Raw genomic sequence first — 20,611 nt, forward strand, 5'->3', positions numbered from 1 at the left:
TGCTCTCAAGGACCTCTCCTTCCAGTCTGTATGGAGGCCTGGGATTCCTCCGGCCCAAGTGCAAAACTCTGCACTTTGCCATGTTGAACCTCCTTCTACCGTGTCAACCGCAACACTCAGCTTGGTGTCGTCAGCAAACTTGCTGAGGGTGCACTTGGTATCCTCTCTGCTGAAGCTGTCTGAATACTGTTTATAATCCTACTGATAGTTTTAACTTTACTTTGGCTCTAGAATCTAAATACTTTACAGTACTTCACCTTAACCATACTAACCGGCCTTGGTTTCTAAACTGGGAGTAATAAATTGTTCCTGAAGTGCTCATAAGAGTCCTTTTCTGGATTGAGAAGTAGGTGCATGCCTGAAGTGATTTACTTAATGTCAAGCAGCAAATCAGATTTTGTGTAAAATTGGTTGCCTTGAATCACATTACGCATCAGACTGTTTCATCTCACATACACAATAAAACACAATGCATTGAGGGAAAAAACTTTGTTAGGAAAATATTTCTTTCACCTTTGAATGATATGATCATTAAAAATCACTTTGGATCCAATTGTCACCTGAATCCCAACTGATCTAGCAGGAAGGTTTCTTCCTCTTGAAAAAGTGTTAATTACAAAGTAGTTTTATTTGATGTTTATTCTATTACAAATCCTGTGATATTGTAAAACTGTTCCTTATCCTTCAAGGCTCCTGGTCTAATTGTACAAGCTCTGTTTGGTCTACAGGTTGGAATTGTGGGAAGAACAGGAGCAGGGAAGAGCTCTTTGATAGCAGCCCTTTTTCGGTTGGCTGAACCTGAAGGAAGGATCTGGATTGATAAGTACTTGACATCAGAGCTAGGCCTCCATGACTTAAGGAAGAAAATTTCAATTATACCTCAGGTAAGAGACTGACTTTGCTATAAACATTTTTCCTGTAATACTTAAATGCTTTGCCAGGATATGTATACAGAATATATAGAATGGAATCAGCTTTGGGAACTGGAGAGTTTTCTTCCTAGTTCTATTCTCAGCCCATTCCTCCAGAATAAGTACAAGTAGATGTTAGCAATACGCTGCCCTCCATGGCTGGAAATCAGCAAAGAAAACTGGGTGGGAATACTCAAAGCTTCAGTAGTTCTCTGATGTCAGTTCCACCTTCAGCAGAAATTCTCACCTGATGCATTGCCTGAAGCTTTCTTAGTAAGGGACTTTGAGGAGCTACATTCAACTCTGTAGACACCCCTGTAGGCTGAGGCTAGGTCTTGAAAGAGCACATATACCAACTGTAAGTGAGCTACCAGACTTTCCATTATGGAGAGAGGGCTGGAGAGGAGAACATGGAGAGAAGAAAGAGTGGATCATTATGACCCATAAATAAGAACTAGTGATCTTCGAATGCTGAATATAGGAAAGGCTGCCATGGAAGGGGGAGGGAGGGGGGAAAAAAAACATTGTTGGGAATAGATTCGTCTCTGATGTTGGAACAGAGGAAAGGATGTTCTAAGAAATCCAGTAGGCCAGAAGTGTTGTGTTCTATTGTCTGCCTTTTGAATGAAGCAATGGAGAAGAGAAGGTTTATGTGTAACCTCAGAACTTCCTGAAGGCAGTGTCTGTGCAGATTACTCCATTTCATAAGAGGGCTAATTCCTCTCCAGTAGAGAACAAAAGAAGAGGGAAAAGTTCATACATTACACATGCAAAGTCCATCTCTGTGGCAAATAAATATCTTGTGTTTGTTTTTTTTTTTTTTTTTATAGCAGGTTGATAGAACAGTAGACTGGAAGCCAGAGGAATTCATTTACTGTGTTTAACACTGATTCTGAAATCTTTGTATTTTGTTATGGAAGTTGTATTTAGAGTTCTTTGGCCATATTTTTATCTGAATCTTTGCTAGTCAGCCATTGCGATGGCATTAAAAGTGTTTATATTACTTTCTTTGAATTGAGAATCTAATAAAAATGGCAGTGAACAGTGGTTCCAGCCTCATTGGAGGACATGCCTTTTTTGGTTTTTTTTTTTGTTTGTTTTTATTTTCCCAAGAATACAAGTCAGAGAAAGAAAGTATATATCTTAATAAAAGTAAATACTCCCCCAACAATTGGATTGTTGCCTAATGCAGGCTGCTTTTTTCCTTCTGTATGCTGAAATCTTTCTTTGTGCACAGCAGAGGTAGTTGGTGTAACTATGGAAATAGTCGACTTATGGGATCTAAAGAGAACTTCATGTGGACTTATTTCCTTTCCCTGAAAATATGTAGTCATCAGTTTTTTTAAGGTGCTCTGCAGCTTTCCCGAAGCCCTGCCCTTTTGAAGGTGATTTCCACATTGGGAAGCATTCAATCCCATTGGTTAAAATTCAGTGTTGGGGCAAGAAAGCTGTTGGTCAGGTATGGTTTCTACACACTGAGTTATGTAGATGCTTGAAGTTCCTTGTATTTAGTTACACATTATTTCCATTATTTATTTTTTGTATACAACGTCTTAGTGACGCTGGCTTATGGCCATAAACGATGTTGATCCAGTAGAATATTGTGATAGGGTTTTCACTGTGGGCTCAAGGGGCTTTAAGTGTCTGAAGGGTAGCAAGTGACATCTGTCTTCCACATAAGGGAAGGCTTCTTTTCACTGAAAACATGTAGAATGTTGAAATGGTGGTAGTAAGAGGAGGAGGGTTTGGAATAAGATTCGTGCTGTAGTAAACTGAATGACAAACACTGTCTTTGTAGTACATAAATAACACTAGTGTCAGTAATAGAAATAGTCACGGAACAGGCAGTTATTTTGCAGCAAGTATCTTCATAATTACGTGGGAAGCTTTAAAAGAAAAAGAAAAAAACCCAAAACACCAGGGAGGGAGATGTTCATTTAAATTATAAGGCATGCTAAAGTAAACCGTTCCTAGAGAGTAATGAGGTAAGACTGAAGTTTTCTTATATGTAAGCTTAAATACCTACCTGGAGAAATAAAAATGTGCTTAGGCTTCTAATTGCTTGTTTGGATAGAGCTGTGTGAAGGTTGTGTTTGTAAATCTTTCCTATGCAAATATTGTCTGCCTCCCTGACTGCAAGCATTTTTACAACAATTATTTACAGGTTTGTCTTATTACTTTCCTCTCATAAACCAGACTATTTTGAATAATAATCTGTGTCAGAAATGGTAATTAAAAATATATCCTTATCTACTGTTGCAGTGCATGTCTGTTGTTAAGACTTTTATAGCAGTTAAGAACACTTTTTAAATTCAGTCCCTTATTCACTAACCTATAAAAATAGAGTGAAAAGAAAAACAAACGTAACAAGACCTTCGAAATGCACCAAATAGCATGTACTGTCAATGCAAAATTTCATATAATTGGCACGCTGCGTCAAGAAATGCATGTGTTTTTTTACACTGTTTGCAGCGTGTTCTGTCTTTGTTACTCCTTTGATGCCACTCAGAATGGTTTAGATGTCAAGATAATAAAAGAGTTAACGTTGAAATTCTGGTCTGATTTGCTGCTGCCATTTGGGACTGGCCATCAGTAGAGTTAGGTGGGGCGTCAGTCAAGAGAGAGTAATCTTGGCATAAGCTGAAGTAATGAAATACAAGTTTAGGCATCCTTTTATAGAGCAAAAAAAGAAAACATTTGAAATAAGATTTGTCCAAATTAAACAAAACTCTGATTATTTGATGACCAGTCTGCTTTTATGATTAGCACTATTAAAGCTTTTGAGTTGTATTCTTGATATAGTATCAAGAGAAATCTAGTTGTATCAGTGCATGATTCTCGGGTCTGGCAAATCACCTTAGTTAGTACTTGCTGCTCAGGGAACACTGGACCAAAAACCATTTTCCACCTTCTCAAACACCATTTTTTTTTTTCAACGTGCATTGATTTGTGTCCATGTAATTAATGATCTGTTACTTATTTGAATGGGAACTGAAGTAGAACAATGGCTGCTTTGACCACTGGTAAACCCACACTGGTGCCTTAATGGGAGACTGTACTGGTTTGACTCAGTGGTTTATTTTGAGTTAGATCTTTGACCAGCTATAAGTAACCTGAGTAACCTTGGTATGATGCTGTAGGCATGTAGATTAACTTCTTAGTTAACCTATAGTGACTATATGTTACATATATGGGCAGGAAGAATTAAGCATTGCTCTGAAATGGTGGAATTTGTTTCTTCTAGGATCTTCTGTAAAACTGAAAGGCTTTTGTATTATGAAATGCAGAGAGGGGGAACGGAAAAGAACAAAAATGGCATTGGGAGCTCTTTAATTCATCTTTCTTTTATTTAGTGTAAATACGAATTTTAGAAACTACCCAAACATAATTTAGGAGTCTGAGCCCATTGACAACAGCAGTTTTTGGTTTTCACTAAGAATAGCAGGGTAGCAGTGATTGCATGTGAGTATATGTATATATATAGCTTGTGGCATCTAAACAGTGTCATGTAAATGCCCATTTGAGGACCCACATAACTGTGTACAGCAATTTACAAAGAAGACCTACTCTGGTAAATGATCTCCACACAGAATGTCTGAATATTTCATTTCTTTCTTCCCTCCTTTTCGTGTGCTACGTACTCTTCCGTGTTTCATAAAAGATAGCTTGTTGTAGGATATTTCTGTGTTGTGGGTTAATTCTGACTGTTATTAGCTTACTTATTGTGATGATAAAACCTGTGTTTATAATAGAATGCTAATTTTACTCGGTTTTAGGAGCCCGTATTGTTCACTGGGACAATGAGGAAGAACTTAGATCCTTTCAATGAATACACTGACGAAGAACTGTGGAATGCCTTGGAAGAGGTGATTTACTAAATCTAATAATGTACATCTGATGTCTAGAAGCCAAATTACACTATTGTGCTTGTGTGCATTAGGTTTTAGATGTTTTCCCAAGGTTTGATAAGGGCAAACTGTTGATGGAAAAAGGTAGACCGTTGTGTCTGTGTTTGTCAGTGTGTTGTTTGTGCATGTGTGTAGACATGAATATTGTTACATAAGTCTTTTATGAAGAAATTATCCCTTGGGATGATGTTTTGGTTACATTTTGATTCATATCTTAGTTTTAATGAACATTAATAGATTCTTAACAATATGCTTTAATGTTTTTAGAATTCTAATAACTGACACTGTGTAATCCAACTTGGCACTTAGTCATTTTGTGCCAGAATATAAAAGGTAAATCTTGCATACTTATTACTGTGTCATCAGACATACAATAGCTGATTTGAAAGGGAGTTACTCATCCTACAATATGTTGACATGTCAACAGGTGCAACTGAAAGAGGTTGTGGAAGATCTACCTAATAAAATGGAGACACAGCTGGCAGAATCTGGGTCTAATTTTAGTGTTGGTCAGAGGCAGCTGGTGTGTCTTGCCAGAGCAGTTCTAAAAAAAAATCGGATCCTTATCATTGATGAAGCAACAGCAAATGTGGACCCAAGGTAAAAACCAAAATGCTGTGTTAAGATGAACTGTTTCTTCTTTTAGCTTGATCACCTGTGCTGTAGAAATGAAATTAAATGCTTTCTATTTCCTGTCGTTTGTATTGCTGTTTTATGTTTTCCACAGTACTATCATAACTATCTATTTGTAATGGGGCGACTGAGCTTTAGATCCAGAGCAGATGATGTACACTGGATGTGTGCCCAAAATATCCCTAATTTCAGTGCGTTATGTAGAGTAGGAAGATTAACACTGAAAGTTAATCAAAGTATTTCTCCCGCAGCCATAGACAAGAACTTACCTGGAAATGCAGATCAGTGGTGTTAGAATAGCCATGAAACTAAGCTGAGTTCTGTTGATTCTAGGAAGAAATATCTGCTGGAAAAATAATAAATTAATAAATTAGCTCCCCCCCTTCCCCTTCAACCTTCCCCAAAAAAGATAAAAAGCATGTCTTGTATAACTCAGGCCAGCAGAACTTTCCTGAATTCATTCCTATTTTAACTACATCGTACTGCTAGAAGGACATCTACCCTCAATAGAAAGAAACTTTCAGTGACAACCCTTGTTAAATTGTTCCAATAGCTAAGTACCCCCACTGTTAATTTTTAAACGTTTGAAACACTGATGGAAATATTTTGGAAACAATACTGCAAATGTACTGCATCAATTAGTCTGAACTGAATATATAGTTCCAACAAACTATGGCTTGAGGGGGAACTCAAAGTCCAAAGAGGACAATAACACAGCAAGTCCCTCAAACAGATGCATTAAGGATTTTGTATGTCATCTGGGTGTGACTCATTTTTATAACATCTTCTTGGGGGAGAAGTGGTGCCACTAGGACAGCTTTGCAGTTCAGCTGACAGTGTATTTCTAAAACCTTTAGAGGAGTGCATTCCCTTTCCAGAGGTTCTTTATTTTATTTTGTTTTATTTTACTTTGACATTTGTTTTCTTTTTTGACTATTAGTTTATTTTTGGCTGAGCACTGATAGATTAACTATGATTAATCATAGCTGTGGAAATTTAATACCATCTTACTCATCCTCCCAATTTTGGCATCTAACGTATGTGTTCTCAACTTGCACTATCCATTTAATTAATCTTGATTAATGTGTGCTGCAATATATATTATAATAAGGTAAATGTTTGTTTGTATCAACTCTACACATAACAATACAAATAATAACTTGGAACTTCTACTTTGAATTCATTTTGCATTACAGTCATTATTACCTTTTTCTTAATGCGTTGCTAAAACTAGAGCAAAGTATTTTTCAGCTGTGCAGTCTGATAGGATGCTCATCAGGAAATGCTGATGTGTGTTGCTTAACTGAGCAGTTAGGGAGGCAATTTTGGAATGTAAAGAAAACCTCCTTCTCTTGTGATGCACAGCCCCCATGCCTGGCATGGTAAGCACACGTTGTATCAAGCACCTGGAATAGGAAACTGTGGGGAGCTGCTGCTGGCTGTAGAGATTATACTTCATTTTTTATTTTTCTGGCTCATCATCTTTTTGCCTGGACCACTGCTGCAACTGCACTTCCCTCCAATTCAACCTGAAAGCAAATGTGAGAAGACAGGACTTGAGGGTGGGAGAAGGAAAGGAGTGGGTGAGATGGCATGAAGTAGTGGAACATGACATTCCTTGGGGCTGAGGAACTTTTCCCCATGGTTCTTCAGCCTGGCTAAGCCATTCATCCTTGCTGGCCAGTGAGGCTGAGCAAAAGAATAAAGGGAAGGAATTTGGAGTTCATCTTTCTTCTTTCTACATCTTAGAGCTCCCATAAGTACCCTGCATCTCACAGATAACTGGGTGTTCTGCATACTGCAGGGGTGGCAGTGCTGTTGTAAGAGAGGGGAGGAGTTTGCTATAAAGAAGGTTCCTCTAAGTCAGACTGCTTGCATGTTGTATGTAATGAATGACAAGCGTTGATTTGATTTTATCTTTTTGGTCCTGAAGCCAGAATTCTTATCCTTAAGAATGGAATAGTTTTATAGCAATTAAGTGATTTGGAATGGTGATTTGAAATCTGGAGCAGAAGAGCTGAAAAATCTTTCTGCTGTCACTTTGGTGGTATATTGAAACAAAATTTGTAGTCTTTGAGACTTGATTTATTTTTAACACCAAGTTCAGTGTACTGAGCTTTCTGTGTACTGAATGTACACAGTATATGTGTTAACCTGTGTTTTTACTACTTGTAAATGCAGTCCACTGCCCCATTTCCACATCAGTGATTCATTGAGTCTGCTTAAAAACGGTCATTGCACACAGTTCAGTTTGTTAGTCAGCTTAACCTTGTAAAATTTAACTTTTTATTACATCTTATTGCTATCTGTACTTGTTTCCCTTTTGGAGAAATTATCAGCATGTGTGGCCTTCTTCAGGGCCGCTCAGGAATTGTTTAATGTGAGATATGCTTCCAGGACAATCCCAGGATGACATTAGACTGAAGATAATGACTTACCCAGCATTTCTTTCACCAGCTTGATCGCTTCTCACTCACGTTGCATTTATATTTGCTCTTTAGATGTCTTCCTTTTTACCCAGTCAGCTAATTTTGGATATACCAGGTCTTGAGTTGCAATGAAACTTGCTGTTAGACCTTCAACCCACAGTGCCAGTGGGACAATTATAGCACTCTTTTTTCATAGAATTGTAGAATGGTTTGGGTTGAAAGAGACCTTTATGATCATTTAGTTCCAACCTCCCTGCCTATAGCAGGGGCACCTTCCTCTAGACCCGGTTGCTCAAAGTAACGTCTAGCCTGGCCTTGAATGCTTCTCAGAGAAGGGGCATTCACGACCTGGCATTCACTGGACAACCTGTTCCAGTGTCCCAGTGTCTCACCACCCTCACAGTAAAGAATTTTTTCCTAATATTTAGTGAAGAGCCCCAGCTCTCTCAGCGTTTCCTCACAGGGGAGGTGCTCCAGTCCTCTAGTCATCTTCGTGGCCCTTCTCTGGACCCTCTCCAACAGCTCTGTGGCATTCTTGAGTTGTGCTCACTTCAGCCAAATCTGCTCTTGAGCTTCACATTACTCACCTCCTCACTGGTGAAGACAAAGTCCAGCATAGCACCTTTTCTCATGAATTCCTGTAACACTTGGAATAGGAAGTTATCATCAACGCATTTCAGGAACCTCTCTGATTTCTGGTGCCCTGTTGTGTTGACCCTCTAAGAGATATTGGGATGGTTGAAGTCTCCCATTAGGACCATCTTTGGTGAATGTGAAGCTGCTCCTATCTGTTTACGGAGGGCCTCATCCACTCGGTTTTCCTCATTGGGTGGCCTGTAGCAGACTCCCACTGTGATGTTTCCTTCCCCCGCCTTCCCTTTAACCCTAACCCATAAGCTCTCTGTCCTCATCTATCTCCAGGTGGAGCTCCATGGACTTCAGCTGGTCTTTGATGTAGAGGGCAGCACCCTCTCCCCTTCTCCTCTGCCTGTCCTTCCTAAATAGATTATACCCCTCTGTTCCTACATTCCAGTCATAAGAGTCATCCCACTATGTCTCAGTGATGCCAGTGATGTCAAAGCCCTGTAGGCACACACATACCTGCAACTCTTCTTGCTTGTTCCCTGTGCTCCATGCATTAGTGTACAGGCATTTGAGTTGGGCTCCCATCGAGGCTGATTTAACAATTGGAGTTTCCTTATCCTGCATCTTAGGTGCTGTCTTACTGGCTTCTGATCCAACTTCAGGCCCAGGGCATCCATTGCCATAATCTGCCTCAAAGTGGGATGGTTTAGCCACTCTAGTTTAAAGCCCTCCTGCTTAAATTGGAAAGCTTGTTGCCAGAGATGGTCTACCCCTTCTGGGGAGTCTTATTGCTTTTCATATACTATTTTCATATTACTAGATTAAGGTTGAGTTTCTGTCATCCAGCAGCCATGGTTTGCGGTTCAGGTTGCATGTTTGGTTTATGATGTGCCACTTAAGAGGATAATGAAATCCCTTGACGCTTTCTTGGCCACTTTCTCAGTGTGGTTTGACTCCACACAGGGGTCATTTATGCCTTCAAAAAAGGACAGAAATACTCCTTGCTTTGGCACTTTTCTGGAGGCTTGACTGCTCCAATTGGCATATAATATAGTCTCTCATGAGGAAGCTCACGAGAACTTGCCCTTGCAGCCCAGAAAGCCAGCCATATCCTGGGCTGCATCAAAAGAAGCATGGTCAGGAGGACAAGGGAGGTGATCCTGCCCCTCTACTCTGCACTGCTGAGATTTCAGCTTGGGATCTGTATCTAGATGTGGAGTCCTCAGTACAGAAGAGATGTGGACCTGTTAGAGTGCATTCAGAGGAGGACCACAGAAATAATCCAGGGTGGAGTACCACTCCTGTGAGGACAGGTTGAGAGAGCTGGCGCTGTTCAGCCTGGAGAAGAAAAAGTTCTGGGGAGACCTTAGAGCAGCCTTTCAGTATCTGAAGGGGGGCTATAAGAAAGAGGGAGACAGATTCTTTATCAGGGTCTTTAATGATTGGGCAATGGTTTCAAACAAAAAGAGGGGATATTTAGATTGGGAATAAGGAAAATGGTTTTTACAGTTTTGCCCAGAGAGGTAGTGGAAACTCCCTCCCTGGAGATGTTCAAGTCAGGCTGAATGGGGCTCTGAGCAACCTGATCTAGCTGTTGATGTCCCTTTTTGTTGTAGGGGAGCTGGACTACATGACCCTTAGTGGTTCCTTCCAACTCAAATGATTCTCTAATTCTAAGCTGTAAGCTGCCATGAGGCCTCCCCTCATCCTCTTCCTCTTTTATGTCTGAAGAAACCAAGTGACTTCAGTTGTTTCTTGTATGTCTTGTCCTCTTAGACCCTTCACTATCATGGTAGCTCTCTTTTGGACAGTCTCTAATAGCTTTACGTCCTTATATTGAAGCACCCCAAACTGCTCACAGTGCTCAGGGTGAGGCTGCACAGAGCAGAGCAGGACAATCCCTTTCCTCTCCTGGCTGGCAGTGCTGGACCTGATGCACCCCGGGGTACTGTTGGCCTCTTGGCTAGTTTTGGCTTCAGAGGCACTCTGCTGATTCAGTTTCAAGTTGGCATTAACCAGAACGCTCGGATGCTGTTCTGCAGGGCTACTCTGCAGCCTCTCAAGAATGAGAATTGTTTTCTTAATGGATATGCAGTAAGAGATGATGCTATAAGGAATGCATGTAATAATGGAATGTATAATAAATGAATGCAGAGGACAGGGGTGTTCAAGGATCTTGCATTCTACTGAGATAAGAGTAGGAATAATCTGCGAGTTGAAAATCATTTTGAGCTCTTTTAAAAGTTGTTTTTGAAATTTCTGAGCGAACTGCAGTTTTCTGTGGTCCTTACTTGCTCTGTAGGAAACCTCACCTTGAGATTGACTATAATGAAAGAAAAAGACTTTCCTTACATTATTTCAGGTAGTACTGAAGCTTTTGTTTCCATTTTGCTATTCATTGTGGGCTATTTTTAACCATTGCCTCTTCCCTACTTAGTATTATCGTGTGTGGTACTGGTTTTCTTTGTTGAAATAAATAGATCATTGAGGCATTATTGAGAGGACAGCAAAAAAAAATGTGTGCATTAGCAATGCAGTGGTAGCACTGTTACTGCTGTGATCTGATAGAAGTACACGGTCGTGGAGTGTTAAGCAAATTGCTTTTTTAAGGAGGTTGCCATTATGTCTTGTCCTGTCACTTGACACCCTTGAAATGAGCCTGGTTCCATCTTCATTGCACTGTTCCTTCAGGTATTTATAGAAATTGATAAGATCCCCCCTCTTCTCCATGCTGAACAGTCTTATCTCTCTTGGCCTTTCCTTGTAGGACAGGTGCTCATTGTTTAATCATCTTTGTGGTCCTTTGTTGGATTCTTTCCATTACGCTTGTATATGCTTATACTGAGGACCCCAAAAATGAACACAGTGCTCCAGGGATGGCTTCACTAATGCTGAATAGAGGAGAAGGATTTTCTTAAGTCTTTCCTTACTCTTCTTTTAGGAAATAGTAGCAGAAGGATCACACTACCAAGAATCTCAGACCTCTCATTTCCTTAATGAGTGTTCTTATTGCTGCTAAACTGTTAGAAGTAAATGTAGTAGATGGTCAAGGAAGAAGTGTGTCATGCTCCAAACCGCTCCAGTGGTCCAGGTAGCAGTAACAATTTTGGCAAAAACTGAGTTCTTGTCTAAAAGTGCTCTGTCTTGTCCAATTCATGACAGTGCATAAATGTTTCTGTCTCCATAAGAGGATGGCAGTAAGCATGCATGGGAACTCTTACTTAACTGTTAATAATCCTCCTTCTCTCTCTCATCATCTGTTCTCTCATCAGCAGTGATCTGTCTTCTTTTGTCATGCTGACTGCTTAAACTGTTTGTAACAGAAGTTGTGTTCAGTCCATCAGACCACAAAATCATACTGTGGACCACAGAAACAGTGGTTACACCATTCCTCACATCATCCTACACTTCCAAAGTTATCTGTTTCTCCTTTTTGTTGTTAGTGCTTCCTGCCATGGTGGAAACAGAACAGTTCTTTTTTGCTTGTGAGACAGTACCAAATATTTGTCATGTCCAGATGGATTCAGTGTACTAGTATCTAGAAAATACTGATTTGTCAGAGGAAGGTGTGTTCTGTGTGTATTGTATTTGATTTCCGAGTTACTTAGAACAGTTTGAACAATTAAGGCTTTGCAAACAACCAGTTGAAGTTAACATGGCCCCTGAATATATTTGTTTATCTAGACATCTTCGATGACTATGTGGAGCATTTATTGTTGTCTAATCATTGCATAGAAGTACAGTATTCTGTTTTAATAGGAATCCTGGAAATGAGACCTGTGCCTTCATATGCCTGAATTCTAGGCTGCAACATCCCTGGTCTCACTAACACCGATGTGTTTTGAGCTGTTTATGTCTTCCTTTGATCTTGGATGATAATTTTAATTTCTGTACCTGTGTTCCCACACTGCCTTTTTCTCCACTGTTGCCCCTCAACATCTTTTGAAGGCTGATGCACAATATATGCGTATTCACATGACCTGGCTTTGTGCCCAGGAACTAAGGCTTCTGGTGCATTGTGGGCTGTCACGTGCCTGTAGAAGGCATTCATCACCTGATGGCTGCCTAATTCAGGTGCTCGTGTTCAGATTCCAACCATGCCTTTCCCCTTTTCGTTGACTTTAAGGAGGGTTATACAGATTTCCAAATTTAAATCTAACTGCAGTGCTTTAAGCTAGGTGATACCAATGCTTCTTCAGTATAGTCTCTTGAATATTATCCAGTTTTATCATTATTACAGGCCTTTTGCATTAATATTTGATTATACAACTAAAGAACATTTTAGTGTCTCTTGTATATTTCAGTATATTTCGTTTTCAGGATTCTCAACTTAACTTGTGACAGTTCTCAACATTCGTACTTCAGTGTCTGTGCTCTGGCTTTGTTTTCATTCTTTAAAAGTCATGTGTTTCTACCTGATACCTTTCCTTAAGAGACTAATTCATGTAGTGGATTGATAGCTTTTGTGTTCCAACTCAGGAATCTCATGATTCTATCCCATTCCTTGGATTTTATATCAATCAACACTTGACTTATAAAGCATGTCATTCTGTACTCAAGTCCTTGAGCTACTGCAGTTGTAGCTTTGCTTACCAACCAGCTCTGTAATTTAACCCACTTTTGCAGTGGTAATGAAGAATCTTTGTTAGAGGTTGTCTTCTGTTCATTCATTTACAATGAAGGTTATTTATTTTCACTAACTTTTATTCACAGCTTGCATAAACTAAATCTTAATAGTGTTTTGTTTTGTTTTTTTTTTGGTATAGAATAGAAATCTGTAAGAATACCTCACTCTGCTAAAGGGAATGTTCCTTCTTCTGTATTCACAGCTTGGAAGGCAAGACTCCTGAAATGAAACTTACTGCTCTACTTTCAAGGAGAAATTCTTTTCTCCTCAACCACTAGCAGATAGGTTTTGGGGTATGTTTCATGGTATGCCTCCAGGAAGAAGCACTAATAATGACTTCATAAACACATTTCCTGCTATACTGTCATGTTTGATGAAGTCGTAAAAGCTGCCTGCCATTAAGTTATCCCTGCTAACATCTTACTTTGTCTTCGCTGCTCTTGCTGTGTTTCAGAACAGATGAGTTCATCCAAAAGACAATCCGTGAAAAGTTTGCTCAGTGCACAGTTCTGACCATTGCACACCGCTTGAACACCATTATCGACAGTGACAGAATTATGGTAAGAATTAACAGTTTAAATTTATTTTTTTTTCCCTGCAAATTGATAATTTTGTTTACTCTCCTTACTTTTGATTGAGAAATGGTCAGAAGTTTAAGTTGTAATTTAAGACTTATCCTAGATATCCTAGGGGCTGTGACAGGCAACTCGTGAAACTGTAGTGGTAATGACCTGAAAAGACTGCTTACATTTTCTCACTCTGTGGTTTCCAACCTGCCAGGCACAAACCCATTGCAGGTGAGGTGCAGCAGCAAACTTAAGCAAATGATCTCTGTCGGTACTAGTGAAGACACACCCAAGTGCTCTGGACAGAGTCAGCTGGATTCAGTCAAGTTTATTAATTCAGTCTCGGTGGGCTGAGGGAGGCAGTGCAATATTTAGTGGTGTGGAATGTATGAGAAGGAAGTGGTAGAGGTTCTGGAGCAGGAGATGTTGGTAACAAGGCAGCAACTGCCCTGGGGCAAGGGTGTTGGTTGGAGAACTGGAGCTAGACGGGTGAGGAACTGAACGTGGCCAGCTTTACAAAGCAAGGTTCAGACAGAAAAGATGGAGTATTACCAATCCAGCAGCCTCTGCCATCTTTGTTCCCGACGGAACAGCGGTATATTCTGCTAATGTGAAGCACCACATGGTGCCTGCCCTGTGATGCCTTGCACACACACAGAATGAAAAATATATATTTGCTGATTATTTTCATAAAGGCAGTGGTCTTCAGCTCTCAGGAGCTCAGTCTGGTTTGTGTCCTTGAAACGATGTTCTATCTGCGCTTTTGCAATTTTCTTCAGTAGCAGCAGGAGCCTATTGCAAACATTTTCTTCACAGTCAGTTAATGGGGTAACTTACTAGTGGGCAAAGCTTTTGTGAGTGGAATTCAAATTTAAATGTGCGTCAAACAGAAATTACCCATATCCTCTCAGTGGTAACTTTAAAAAATATTTATGAAACTTTTTTATATTAAAATGAAGTTTGTTAATTCTTTCAGTATTGTTTTGTGTGGTTGTTCTTTCTTAACTGGATGCCCAGAGCATTTTAAAATCTGTGATTGAGGTACAATGGTAGCCCGAAGTATGCAAAATGAAACAATTGGACCTTCTGAGGTGAATGATGTTCTAAGGAATAGAGTACAGCAGATTGTGAACTGAGTGATTATAGTTTACTTACGAAGAGAGAAACCAGCAGAACTGCCATAATAAGTCATGTAATTGCAAGCATTTAAGGTATAATAAATAAATATTTTCCTCACTGGTGAATACCTCCCCACAAGTCTAATGGATATGTTGGTGTTCTCTACAAGTAAAGTGAACAAAAGACTTGTGAGGAAACAACTGTGACCTAATTAATAGCTGTATGTGTTTGTTAGCTGTCCAAAGGGATTTCTGTGGGTTTTGGTTCATTAACTACCATTAACATGTTATGCACAGAATGTTCTTTCCATGGAGATGTTTTCTTAGTTTTACCTTTTAATATTGTGCAGTTGAAATAAAAACTAGATGTTTTTATTTACTATTTTGCTAAAAACATTTAATTAAAATTGGAAGTTACTCTTCAGATTGTTCAGTATAACTGCCAACAGTATGACTACTCTATTATATGTTAAGATCCTGTATCTTATTTTTGACCTTCCATTGTTTCAGTTCAGCCACAATCAAGATCTGACCTTCCTAAAGGTCCGCTTTTACATTATCTAGTACAGTGTTTTTAGAATGACTTTAGCCTCTTTAGAGTACATTAAGGAAAAGATTTGCAAGAAGGTCTACTTTAGGGTCTGCAATCATTAGTGTCTCCAGTGTTTTTCATCTTTTTACATTACTTCATTTGATCCTTCGTATTACTCTAATTCTGGGAGGAAGTAAAGGGTGAGAAATATTAGAAAATGGAGGAAACTGGCACGTTGACTCAGTAACAAACCTGTTTTCTTGACATCCTTATTCAGAGTTACTGATTCTGCTTCCAAACAAATTGTAAACTTTATATTGTTCGAGGAGTGATCAGAGTTACGGCAGGTGTGCTTTTGTTATATTTTTTAATTACTTGGTTTACTCAGGCATGTAAATCCTAGTGGGAATATAATGCAATTTTGGAAGAGTAAGAAAAGTCTGTGCGTTAAAAAATATAAGGAACAGGATAATCATAGAAGGCAAACTGTTAAGGAGTACCATTAACAATAAAAACGGCTTCCACAGAAAAGTAATGTTTTATTTAAATATTAAGAAAATTGGGAAAACTCAGCTAAAGAGAGCTTTCTGCAAATTTTAAAATTTAGTGTCTCAAAATTTTAATGTGTTTTAGTAATTTACACATTTAACCTTTGTGCAGATTCTTTACAAGTATAAAAATGCACAGCTGAATTGCACTGTTATTCCAGTATCAGGTATTATTAAAACTTCTGTTTTTCTCTCTTGTTTAACTGAGATGTATGGATAAAATAATGCATTCCTTTATATGTAATCCCCATCTCTGTTGTCTGTCCTGGTAAGTTTGGTAGAAAATGAATGAAGGAGAACAAAGATGGAACCTCCTAGTTGGAATATTATCAATTATCTTTTGGCAAGCAATGAGTAAACTTATTTTTCAAATAAATGTTGGGCAAACCCGTTCAGCTTTCTTAACTTAATAGTCCAAAACCCATTCCTGAACAAGTATACATAACTTGAGCTCTCCCCTCATTGAATCATTTAATGTGGAAGGAACCAAAGGAGGTCTCTAGTCCTATTACAAGTCAAATTGTTCAGGGCTTTATCCTGTTGCGTCTTGAAAACATCAAAGATAGAGATTCTGTACGTTTATGGGCATCCTGTCACTGTGTTTAATTATCTGCCAATAAATCTGTATTTTTCCTTATATCCACTTAAAACCTCACCTCAGTACGTGGCAAAAGCTCCTTGTTTTCCCACAGTATATTTCACTAAAGACCGTGGCTCTTGTCTTCTGACTAACTTTATTGTAGGTATGAAATTACTCCTGTTGAGTCTCATAAAGCCATCTGTTCTCCTCAGTGAACAAACTGCTCTGTTAGCCTGTCCTCTCACTGGGCTGATGCTCCAGTGCCCTTATTATCCTGCTGAATGTGTTTCAAACTTCAAACCAGAACTTTAAACTTCAAACTTTACCCTCGCCTTAATTGTTCTGGGTAAAAGACGAAGGGCAAAAGAGCATTGGCAAAACTGTTGCTGGTACTGATCACAAGGGGTTAGCCCATTACAGATTTGGGTCTTTACATCTGTCCGTGTTGTTTGTCATCAGGTTCACGCTGAACTGTTCTTTTAGCTTGTCTGCATATAGATGCCCTTGATTGCTATCCTGTCTTAAGCACACTGACTGCAGTTTTCAGTTTGACATTGTCCACATGCTTTTGATCTAATTCCATTTAATTGCTAGTTAAACCAGAATTTTCCAAAAAGATGACATCCATCATTAGGGTTAATCCGAGCATTAAAAAGAACAAACAAACAAATAAATAAATAAAATAGAACAAAATAATTCTGAGAAAGTCATGAGAAAAAGTCAAGTTGGATGAGTATGGAAATAAGAACTGAACGTGAACTGTTGCATGTCTGCTCACACCCATTGTAATAACCGGTTCTATTTTAAAAGAGAAGAAAGCCTACTGGAAGAGGAAAAAAAGGAAGAACAAAATACGTTTTTATACAACTGTAGACAAATCTGGCCTCGGGAGTTGTTTTAATTCTCGTTTGTTCTATTCCCAAAACCATACCTCTGGTTTCATAATCCAGGTCACGCCTTAAGAGTATTTCCATTATATCCATCTTACTGATAAATCCACTTTATCAGAACTTCAAACGCATAAAATCGTTGAGGGAAGAGCTGCATTGTGTAATGTGATACTCTCTAGCCCAATCACCTCAATGAGTAATCCTCCATTGCACTTGCATAGGACTTTTCATCTGGAAATTGTAACGCTCTTTACAAACATTAATTAATTAAACTTCAAACACCTGGGTGAGATAGGGAAGTATCCATACAATCTTTGGAACCAAAGTTGGAAAGACTTGTTAAGTCAGGCCATCAAATAATCCTACCATAAAATTATAATCCAGTGGTTTTCAAACTTTTTTTTTTCCCCCCTGTGCTGTTCAAGACTACTATAGGATATTTTCTCACTCGTGTTTCCCTCATTATTTTAAGAACCCAAGTTGTAGCTCCTCCTACCCGATGCCTACTTATACTCATTTTAGCCATTTGATATAAGCAGCCTCCTTTCTCCCTAGCAAAGGGGGGAGGATGGGAGAAATGCTACAGTTTCCTCTCTTCTAGTGGCAAATCCTGTGAAAAGCTCAGTCCAGGCTTGCTCCACTAGCCCCCCATTCCACATAGCATCCCCACCACCACAACAGCTGCTTCCCTATCATTTTCTCACCTTTCAGTGTGAGGGCCTTTTACCTAAATCACGTCTGCAGCTCACCAAACCCAGTCAGGAGCAGCCTGGGGCAGCCAACAGGCACCACTCCCAAGACTTCCAGTGGTATCTTGTAAAATCCGCATCACCCATTCCTCCCCCTCTTTTCTGCTTCCTTGTCCAGGTTGAGAAATACTTTTTAGAAACTGTATTTTTAGAGAAGAGAGAAGCTGAAGCATGCAGAAATTGAAGCTCACCTAGGGAAGCAGTGAATCAGTAGCAAATTAAGTATGTGTGTCTGGCAGGAATCTGATGCAGTTCTTTGTTCTGGTTGCTGTGCTGTGGTCTTTCGGTAGGAAAGTCTTAAAGTAGTGAAGACTTGTGCATTTTCCAATGACAAGGATGTTTCTCCACAGAGACTTTTCATATTAGTAAAATACTTATTTGAAATGAAAGCTCTTTATGCAAGCAGAACTTGAACTAGTAATTAAAAACTGTCATTCAAATAGGAAATTTTTGAGGATGAGAACCATGGGAAGAGATCTGATTTATTTATGGGAAAACCTGTTGTGGCTATGTACTGAAGTGACTTAATACTCATGGTTAACAGTGCAGTGTACCTGATAAACGGACCTAAGGTCTTTTTTTGGTCAGTAGAAAATGACTTCTTACATCTCTCTGGTACACCTCCCTCATTCAGTTTTTCCCATTTTTCTGACATCGCGTTACATTTACCTTGTTGGAACACCTGGGCCTCATAAATCAGGTGCTGTGTTTCATGTATTGTAGACATCTAACCTCAACAGGGCAAATCAGTCCACCAAAATTTGGTGTAAACACCTTGAAAGGAAAGAGGGAACTCTGCAGGGAGATTCAAGAAGTTTGCATAGTAATAGGAGAGTCATCTACAGCTAGACAGAAAATGCCGTGCAGCAGATAAAGTCTGGGTACTTGTCTCTGGAGTTCTGGCGTCTGACCCAGTATTGCACATTAGTGTCCTTCAGCCATCGAGCGGGAGATGAGGCAGTTCTGCTAACAGACACCTAAGTAAGCATGATAGTGATGGCAGTGTTGCCCATCGTTAGCATGGAAAGAGAGCATTCTTCCAGAAATTTAAGAAACCTGAGCTCTACGTTTTCCTCTCTCTGCCAAGGTTTGGGCACTGTGCTCCCCATTCCCAGGAAGATGCCATGTCCACCAGCATACACAGGGCATTCATGTGAAAGCCTCTCTCCTGAAAATACGAGCTAGAGAACACTAGAACTAAAAATCCAGCTGTGCTGGAACCAAAGGGACCAAAGTCTCTTGGGTAAAGAAATGTGAAGAAAAGAAAATGAATGTTAGTCATACAAGAAGACCAGTGTGGAGCACATTAAACTTAATGGTACTAGCTGAGATGCTTTACACAGGAAATGTGTACTTGGTCTCATGATAGCTGAATATCGGTATCCCACAAAATATTGCTTGTGTATGTGTATTCTGTACGATGACAGGTAAATTGCAATTCCAGATTTTTGGAATCTGGAAGATAAATTGTGAAAATTTAGGAAAGATCTTAACACTTAAAGGGCTGGTTAAATATTTCAGGGACACTTTAGGAGTTTTAATGCAGTTCTGCCAGACCTTCTGTCAGGTGTAATTAATACTGATCTACCCGCTTGGCTGTTCACTGTATTGGAGTCCATGTGGACAGTTGATGGTGGGCAGTGGCCCTGGAAACATCTAGGTTTCTCCTTTAATTTGGTAATTAAGGACTTGTGGAATTTCTGGAAGAGCTGAGCATTAGCAAGTGATTTTCAGAAATGATCAATTTTGATTTTAATGCAAACAAAGCCAATTTCCACAATTTCCAGATCCTCTGAAAGTGGGTTAACGTTTTGCAGACAGCAAAGGAAAACAGATGTTTTGTGGAATTCAATAATTCAGCTCAGAAGATACAAACAGTGAATATGTTGTTTTCAAACCTGAGTAAATTATACATCTTTGCTATTAAGAGGATATTATCTTGATGTTTAATCCAAGTTTGCATAAAGTGCTGGGCTATGAACCTTATATCAGAGCCACTGCTGTCAACTGAAGTGGTGTGTCTGTGATAGTTGTTAAGCATCACACTTGGCCTAGCTGTCTCTGTAACAAGTCAAAATCCCAATGATCTTGAAGAAGCACTAGGATTGTTGGCTTCAAATTGGCCAAGAGAATCATACCTTCCCAAAATGTTGACAACTTTAAGATTGTTCTTAAAAGCTGCTCCAATTTCAAGACAGCCGCCCAACAAGGTTCTTTTTTTGCCTAAATAAAGCAGCTAATTACTGAAGCAGTGCTTCAGCTTGGGAGCATTCAAATGAAGAGCTGCTTTTGAATTACAGCAGGAAATGAAGCTAATGTCTGATGAACCTCAATCTCTCATTCTGTCAGTCATTTTGTGTGTGAATTTTCATCTGTAAAAGGACAGAGCAGTCAGATATTTCTTTAAAGGTGGTGGTATGGAATGCAGACCACACTAGAAATGCTAACGCATCTTTAGAGAGTGGTTTTCTGCTCTCTCAGAAATACCGTGTTACTGTTTAGGAGCAAATTAGTGCAGGACATGTTGACAGCTGA

At 39.3% G+C, this 20,611-nt stretch overlaps 1 protein-coding gene across 3 annotated transcripts in view; it reads left to right on the top strand.

Annotated features, from left to right (window-relative positions):
- Positions 1–20,611, top strand: part of ABCC4 (ATP binding cassette subfamily C member 4) — a 153,844-nt gene that overhangs the window by 116,675 nt on the left and 16,558 nt on the right. For all 3 annotated transcript variants that reach the window (XM_042838843.1, XM_042838844.1, XM_042838845.1), the window contains 4 exons: positions 729–884; positions 4,688–4,777; positions 5,247–5,419; positions 13,548–13,653. In XM_042838843.1, coding sequence (XP_042694777.1) covers positions 729–884; positions 4,688–4,777; positions 5,247–5,419; positions 13,548–13,653 — 525 coding nt within the window. The remainder of the gene's footprint in view (positions 1–728; positions 885–4,687; positions 4,778–5,246; positions 5,420–13,547; positions 13,654–20,611) is intronic.

Source organism: Centrocercus urophasianus, unplaced genomic scaffold, assembly GCF_019232065.1.
Source record: "Centrocercus urophasianus isolate 14NV4802_14NV808 unplaced genomic scaffold, USGS_Curo_1.0 seq_9, whole genome shotgun sequence".
Taxonomy (NCBI): Eukaryota; Metazoa; Chordata; class Aves; order Galliformes; family Phasianidae; genus Centrocercus; species Centrocercus urophasianus.